Source organism: Pectinophora gossypiella, chromosome 2 (assembly GCF_024362695.1).
Source record: "Pectinophora gossypiella chromosome 2, ilPecGoss1.1, whole genome shotgun sequence".
Classification (NCBI taxonomy): domain Eukaryota; kingdom Metazoa; phylum Arthropoda; class Insecta; order Lepidoptera; family Gelechiidae; genus Pectinophora; species Pectinophora gossypiella.
This window is the reverse complement of record NC_065405.1, coordinates 5,594,987-5,602,982: the sequence shown is the minus strand read 5'-3', so window position 1 is coordinate 5,602,982 and position 7,996 is coordinate 5,594,987. Positions and strand designations below refer to the sequence as shown.

The window sequence follows — 7,996 nt, the reverse complement described above, 5'->3', positions numbered from 1 at the left end:
GTTTTTGTTTACTGCACTAGTGGTGGTATGGTTATAATTTACCCATAGACAAACTCTTCTTCTTGCATTACCTTTTAACTTTTTTATTTATGCTCAACGGAGCGATGAGTGTCATGGCGCGCAGTTGATAAATTTCATAAAAGTGTATAGTGCCCGTTTAGTAATTTAATAAATAATATTATTTTTTGTGTTTCTACACCTCGAGTAGTATAAATTAAATTTCTACGATAAGAAGAGAAGTAATCTAACAATTCAAAATGAGTTACCGGGATACTGTAAGTGCTACTTTTTAATTTTCCAGTAATTATGTACTGCGCCACTGTATTGTTCCATGTTCCCGCTGTATTTACGACTTTTGTGGTTTCCAAGATCTGTTAAATAGTGAGAGAAGTTGCAATTATTTTTTTAGATTAGATATGTAATACTAGTAACAGAAATAGAATTGAACCAGATCTATTTTCGCTGCATATTAGTCATACCTTCAAGGTCGGTATGGTCCAGTATTAAAATAAAGGTATCATATTTTCTCTAAAACTCATTTAACTATCAGATAATTCCTGTTCTTTATATTGTAATCGATTTTTGGTGTAATATGAGACAACATATATTTTAAATGTGATTCTATAAACCTATTAATTTTTATTGTTATGCAACTTTGCAAGATATTAATTATTTATTTATGATAACCTTATGACTAAATTCTATTGACAAGCTATAATAAGAAGCTAATTAAATCAATTTAACTGTATGCAAATATATCTATAATGTTTTCATTGGATAATAAAATATAATTTACTCACAGACATATCATAATCCATTATAATTTATGCTATTAATATGTGTATTTATGCTTTTATTAATGACTATGAAAATTCAAGGGTAACAAGTTACTCTTATGTTGAAGCTTTTCATGTAACAGCTTAGTAACTGTAGTTGAATATCTGTTTAGCATCCGACGCTCTATCCGAGATCTCATTCTTACTGCGCAGCCAATGAACAGCGCGTAGGCTCCTACCTCAGGACTTTGATGGTATTTATCACTGTGTTGTGTTTTGTGTGCTTTCTGTCTTGCCTCCATTTATTTCAATCTATATATTACATAAAATAGCCATATTCACCACAAGAGTATAACATTTCTAATCATCTTATTTTAAAACATAAAGTACTAAAATATAGCAAGTACAATTGTTTTTTTGCATGTAAAGAAGACAAATAATATGTACTTACTTACATTGAAAAAGAAATTAGCAATCTATGATTTGTTAACTCTTTTACAGAAAAATGGTTACATGCTTCCCCTATGTAAAATTGTAAACAAAAAAATATTAATTTGAAATAGGTAACCAGTGTTTACTCAATTTCTTATTATCCATATACCTACCTACTCATAACATGAAATACCTACTTGTTTAAAGTATACAAGGAGATGCCTTAGCAGTGTGCTTATTTAATTATTAGAAAGTTTTTTAGATGTACACATCACACTAAACCATTGTTTAAATTAAATACAGCCAAACAACAATACATGTTGAGTAAATAAACAATTAAACAAATGTACCTATGAATTGAATAAAAAAATAAACAATGATTATTTAATTCCAACAGCTTAATAAAAGATTGAAAGTAATCTCAGTATTAGATTCCATTCAGCAGCTGTGCCAAGACTTTACTGTCTCACAAAAATAAACTCTGTTACATTTCATATTATGCTTATTTTTATTATAGATCAATGACCTGATTGTAATTCACAGTTTGTGTCTGTCCTCTGCAAAGTTGTATAAACATGAGTGAGACACAGATTTAGTAGAGTCCAGATATCGCGCCTTACATTCTTATCTCGCTGTAGTGATGTCATATATGGGTCGTTCTTCTTTTTTATCGACAATAAAAAGACATTTTCTCGATTTATCGGATTTAACATCTTTAAAATTATAACGGCAATAAATATTTTAAAACATCATATAAAGATGTGTCTTTAGAGGACTATTTAGTGGTTCTTTTTATCTTGGTAACATACTTTTCTTTGCAGGCGCATTCCAAAAAATATTGTGACAGAGTGGCCCTTTTCATCGGAGACAGCATTTCAATTTACCACTCTGTCACATAATTTTGTGAAAAACGATCAAGCTATGTTAATAACTAATTGAGGAACCGATTAGTATTTTGCTTGTATTTTGAGTATAATAAGATAACTATATTTTTGGACAATCAAAACATGAAATAAAATTCTAAAACATAACTTATCAGAAGCAGAACGAAGGACAGATCATTGTCGATAAAAAAGAAGAACAACCCATATGTCAATATTTGCAAGGATAGTTCTTCAAACTACACAATACACATTGAGTGGTGCCACTAGTATACAACTGTACAGCACGCAGAGAGGATCACTTTTCTAGCTCGCTTAATTCAAATAGGTGTTGGTTTGTAAAGCAGGTTTAACATAATATGGGACAGGTACTTATGCTTTGTGAAGGACACTTTTTCTGGACGTGGTCTGTGCTCCGTGTTTTAAACATTTATCTTATTTTATACGCCACTACATAAATCACAATAGTGCAATTTAATTATAAAAAGATAATGCGTAATGGAACACTTCTGAAGATTAGTTGTAGCAGCTTAACCATTTCCGATAAACAAATACTTCTCTTATTTTGCTGTTAGCGTTATTGAAGTTATCAATCAGATTATTGATTGCAAAAATAAGCAGAAGTTTTAGCCTAAGCCTCCATGCATTGACTTTCATCATCATCAGCCCATTAACGTCCCCACTGCTGGGGCACGGGCCTTCCCTATGGATGGATAGGGAGATCGGGCCTTCAACCACCACGCGGGCCCAGTGCGGATTGGTGGTTATTAACGACTGCTAATGCAGCCGGGACCAACGGCTTAACGTGCCTTCCGAAGCACGGAGGAGCTCGAGATGAAAACTTTTTTTTTTTGTGGTCACCCATCCTAAAAATTGACTTTACATTCATAGAATTGACAATTGGTCTGCACATCCCTAAAAAATTGGCGTCAATTCGGCATACCAATATGTGTTGTAACAGTAGGGAAACCGAATTTTCGTCACTTGTGTAAGGAAGCAACATTATTTGGAGTTGGGCCAAGTTTTTAGCGATATGTTGGGCTTGTTTACTGCTGTAAATGTACAGGTGAAAGTTCAATTGTAATAGAAGTAGAAAGAAAGTTAAAAGTATTAGGTAATATACTTAATAATGTGAATGATTGCGCAGAGTTTCGGGTCGTCGCCGTCGTCGGTACTGAGCTCGCTGTCCTCGTACCGCTCGCGGCCCTTCGCCGACATCTCCTACAACCCCACCCCAGACGTTAACGAGGTCTACCCCGGCCTCTACGTCGGAGATGCGTGAGTATCTCAAACATATACAACTTTATTTATTCGGCTGAAGTCACCAGAAAATTATCAGTAAAATAGTAACGAAACTGATTTAAATAGGAAACGAACGTAAATTGTAGAGTCGGAAGAGGAAAGTCTGGTGAATATACTGCGTTTAAATGCAGGATGCTTTAAACAAAAGCCAGGTCAGTCGTAGTCTAAACCGGCGAGCATATCCTGGTATAAATATTTTGATGAGATTCTTCCGAAAGCGCTTCCGCTATGAGGTGTGTCGGCTATCGACCGTAGTAAATGGAATTCGGTGGTCTCTGCCTACCCCATTGGCAAATAGGCGTGATCTTAGTATGCATGTATGAAAATCTGTTCATTTTTTATGTTTCTATAATCTTGACTTAGATCTGGAACACGAATTCGTGATCAACCACCGTAAAATTTTAGTGCTCTTTTGACCTCTCGTAAACATTGCATGTGGAGTGTACTTTTATTTCTGCTTAAAGACGTAGGTAACTACTTACATGCTCCTCACACCCGTAATCGCTAATGGGATGGACAGAGCCACAAGGAAACAGAAGACAACTTTCAGCCAATTTTAATACAAAGTCCTAAACTCCTATAAACTCAAGACATATATTTTGATGTACCTACATGCATACATAAACAGCCTATATACGTCCCACTGCTGGGCACAGGCCTCCCCTCAATCAACCGTAGGGGGTATGGAGCATACTCCACCACGCTGCTCCAATGCGGGTTGGTGGAGGTGTTTTACGGCTAATAGCCGGGACCAACGGCTTAACGTGCCCTCCGAAGCACGGAATCATCATCTTACTTTTTCGGACAATCAGGTGATTCAAGCCTGAAAAGTCCTTACCAAACAAAGGACGACGACAATGTGTCGTCGTCGTGATAGTGAGCCTAACGCTCTAACCACTAGACCATGGAGGCTGTTGATGTACATAACTAAATAATATATTTTCCTCTATATAGTATAGCGGCGAAGGATAAGGCGTTCTTGCGGCGCATGGGCATCAATTACGTACTGAACACGGCGGAAGGCAAGCGCTACACGCAGGTGGACACAGACCACCTGTACTACCGCGACTGCCCCAGCATTCACTACAAGGGCTTCCAAATGATGGATCTTCCATCTACCGATATATCTAGATACTTCCATATCGCTGCCAATTTTATCGACGAGGGACTCTCTAGAGGAGGTACGCTGTTGCTGTAGACTAATTTACACATACATATACTGCGCTCGTACTCCCTAATGGGGTTGGCAGAGACATAAACCATAAGTAATCAGGTGACTGGTAGACACTTGATAAGTGCAATGTCCTAAGTGGACATAATGAACCCTATTTTCCGATTTGACAGGTAGTCAGGCCATATGCCCATATAAGGCCATCATTTTAGAAAGGACACAATCCTTTCATTTGTTTACGACATAGAGAGGATATGCAGCTGAACATGTTCTGTATTTTATTAGCTACAATCAAGTAGAGAAGTAAAGACATGTTTATTGAGCTATAAGAGAAATGACATCTTGTTAAAGCGGTTATTACGTTGCCAATCCATCCTTCCCGATGCGGCAAGGTCACGGGCGCGGCGATCAGGATCGCGTAGTCTAATAGCAAATTGGTGGGGCGGAAGCCTAACCATGGTAACCACAATCTCAATAGCGTCCATTTTCCGGATCTCGTTGTGAGCTTCGCGCATCGGTCTGGGTGAATTGGATTCCGCTTAAGCTAAAAGAGAATCACGATGTTAATTGTTGTCGGCTAGGTCGCGTGCTGGTGCACTGCTTCATGGGCGTGTCTCGGTCGGCGACGTGCGCGCTGGCGTTCCTGATGATCAAGCGCGGCATGTCCCTGGCAGAGGCCATGGCCACGGTGCGCTCGCGCCGCGACATCCACCCCAACGAGGGCTTCGTGCGCCAACTGCAGCAGCTCGACCGCGAGCTGCGCGAGTTCCGCGTCTCGCGCATCCGCTGACCTCAAACCGCCCTCGGGCCTTCTCTCTTCAGTTTTTCCATCGAAGTTCGACGGGCGAGCCGCGTGCGCAGCTTGGACCGAGCGTACCCGAGCCGCTACTAGGAACTGTCGGAAATAACTCACGACGTAAACATTCGTGTGGTTTGTTTCTGTCGTCGTGCTGACTTGTTCATTGACGTAACCTTATTTGTGTGACTTCCCACGGCTCGTGCACGCTCTTTAAGATTCGATGGTAAACTGAAGGAAACCTCAAACAACTTACAGCTAACACACTTGAACAATATGAAAGCCCATTTTGGCTGACCTTATAATACTTATAATGAACTGATAGTGATGCATTTATCCAATGAATCTTATATAATAAGATTCAAAGTTTGGATAAATCTGTAATAAATATTGTATGGAACTAATAATAGTGGAGCACTCTGTTTGATTTATTAAGTCTGACAAGGAATTAGGAATCAAAGTTTGAAGCCATAATCAACATAGAATATTTTTGAAGATTATAATAAACATATTTTTACAGGATAATCTGGATATATTCTCGTGTGCCATTTTGTTTTTGTATTGATAGACAAAACTGCTGTTATTTTTATACACCAACTTGATCTTAGATCTAGATATAAGAAAGGTTACTATGTCCAGTATTTAAGATGTTATAGCTTCTTGGTAATTAGTAAACAAATATATCTACTTTAACTATAGTACAATTTCTAGCCTTATAGTGGAGAAGTAATGTAGTTTGGTTTATGTTGTACTTCAAGACTGGCAATTATGGCACCTGAGTGAGGGCTTATTTAGTAGTGGTATGTAGAGTAGCATGTATGTCATTGCCTTGGGGCAGTGTCACAGCGCGTGAGCACATTGTCCGGCGGCCCCCGGCCCCGCGGCCCGGTGCTCCGGTTGCCAACACACGTGACATTTGACTGCACATGTGTGCCACTGTTTGTAGTCTATTTAAATCAAATCTCTTATACAGGCAATAAATCAAGTTAGAGGCCAATTTGTGGTAATTGTGCCTATTTATTTCACTTCCAATTTATAATCATAAATAACTTTATTAATAGCCTTTATTTATGTAACCCATTAATGTTATTAAGTCACCATTAATAAGTTTGGTAAGTGATGTGATCGGCGCTAGTCTCCGTTTGTATGTGTATATTGATAGATATACAAAGTACCAAAGGATTAAAACATTGTGATATTCAATAACTGCTAATATTACAATATTAATAACATGTCAATAAGTACCTAATTGGTGTTGTTTTAAATATTGTTGGTTACCAGAGATCAGAGTTTTAAATATATTTATTTTTTTAGGGGTTAAATGTTTAAATTATGATTATTTAATTTAGCCAAGCTAGAGGGAGTGCAATGGGGAACTGTGAAGGTATATCAGTCTTCTGCTTTGTTTTGTAACTGTGATAAACATTGTAATGTAGATTGGCAGGTTTTATTTTATACAATAAATATATTTACCAAATCCTACTAATATTGTAATAATCTCATTGTAATCAAATTATAATGGTAAAGGATATTAAATATACTACAAAACTATGTTTATCATTATTATTGGTAGTGTAAGATTCAAATATATTAAGAATTATTATATTTTTCTGAGAATAAAGTTATTTATTGAATTTTGCATTTTAATTGTAACATAGTTTGGCTTGGCTGTCCCAGACAGCCAAACTAGAGAACTTTAGAACAAGCAGCTTCAGTATTCTTGATATTTTTATCTTCCTATAACAGGTTACCTTGTGTAGTGTAATAAGGATTCAAAAGTCATAAAACAATAATCCTGTAAATATACTCAAAAACATTAACTAAATATACACTTCTTTTTGAATCGCTGCAGTCAGGTAATGACAATGAATCAAATGATAATTCATCTTATAAAAATGTATGACGTTTCTCTAGTAATCTGTTCATATAAAGAAAATATAATTAGACTCACGGCGCTGCTAGTAACTTGAGGGGGTAAAAACAGCTGCATTTTTTTTTGCTTTTTTGGGATTATTGGTGTCTAAAGGTAAAACTGTTTAAGTATTTATTCATAATGTGCATTTATTTTACGACTATTCTAAAATAATATTACTAAACAATTACAAATAGGGCCTGTTCATTTCATTCTTCTTTGCCTTCTTGTCTCTAGCTCTTGGAAACCATCTGTGTTCAGTGGTCATAGTAAGAGATGCAAGTTGCTTTCTAGCAACTTCAGGTTTCATTTCGTTGAATACTCGTCTCACTTCGCTGTAATCGGTCATCTTCAAAACAGAATTGTCTTCTTTCTTTTCTTCTGGTAAAGGCCTTGAGTGTTCATATAGGAATTCTGGTTCACGATGTAGTGCAACTATAGTGGATCCATCGTCAGTTATAACGATTTTATTGTAGTATCTAGCAAGGACTGCCTTTTGTTTGTACGCTATTCTGCGTATCAAATGAGCCATATTTAATATATTTTCAAATAATTATGCAAAACGAAACATAACCTACAAATCGAAATACGAATATTTACTTTTTAATTTGACGTTTATACTTTTTTTTACAGCTGTGACTTAGAAACTAATTGATCTTTACCGGTTTTTGTAGTTTGAAGACTTTGAAGTAGTGGTGGTGATGTGAAATAAATCATTGCGAAAAA

General features: G+C 36.6%; 2 protein-coding genes across 4 annotated transcripts; one reads left to right on the top strand and one right to left on the bottom strand.

Annotated features, from left to right (window-relative positions):
* Positions 1 to 97: 97 nt before the first annotated feature.
* LOC126373223 (dual specificity phosphatase 29-like) lies at positions 98 to 6,992 on the top strand. Of its 3 annotated transcripts, XM_050019281.1 has the most exons (5): positions 98 to 275; positions 950 to 1,030; positions 3,237 to 3,367; positions 4,346 to 4,572; positions 5,144 to 6,992. In XM_050019281.1, exons 1-5 carry the CDS (start codon positions 258 to 260, stop codon positions 5,350 to 5,352), a joined length of 666 nt encoding a protein of 221 aa, XP_049875238.1. In that variant the 5' UTR covers positions 98 to 257; the 3' UTR covers positions 5,353 to 6,992. The 3 variants fall into 3 exon arrangements, with proteins under 3 accessions (XP_049875238.1, XP_049875246.1, XP_049875255.1); XM_050019289.1 differs by lacking the exon at positions 950 to 1,030; XM_050019298.1 differs by lacking the exons at positions 98 to 275; positions 950 to 1,030 and adding an exon at positions 2,191 to 2,457.
* A 407-nt stretch (positions 6,993 to 7,399) lies between these two features.
* LOC126373254 (39S ribosomal protein L42, mitochondrial) lies at positions 7,400 to 7,895 on the bottom strand. The gene has a single exon (XM_050019313.1). It carries the CDS (start codon positions 7,800 to 7,802, stop codon positions 7,458 to 7,460), a length of 345 nt encoding a protein of 114 aa, XP_049875270.1. The 5' UTR covers positions 7,803 to 7,895; the 3' UTR covers positions 7,400 to 7,457.
* Between the last annotated feature and the right edge of the window lie 101 nt (positions 7,896 to 7,996).

What these genes read in the sequence shown, in the direction of transcription:
- LOC126373254 (XM_050019313.1), bottom strand. Translation starts at nt 7,802, where the DNA reads ATGGCTCATTTGATACGCAGAATAGCGTACAAACAAAAGGCAGTCCTT.
- LOC126373223 (XM_050019281.1), top strand. An exon ending in CCTACCTCAGGACTTTGATG is followed by an intron (nt 1,031 to 3,236) that starts GTATTTATCACT and finishes ATGATTGCGCAG; the next exon opens with AGTTTCGGGTCGTCGCCGTC. An exon ending in GGCCTCTACGTCGGAGATGC is followed by an intron (nt 3,368 to 4,345) that starts GTGAGTATCTCA and finishes TCCTCTATATAG; the next exon opens with TATAGCGGCGAAGGATAAGG.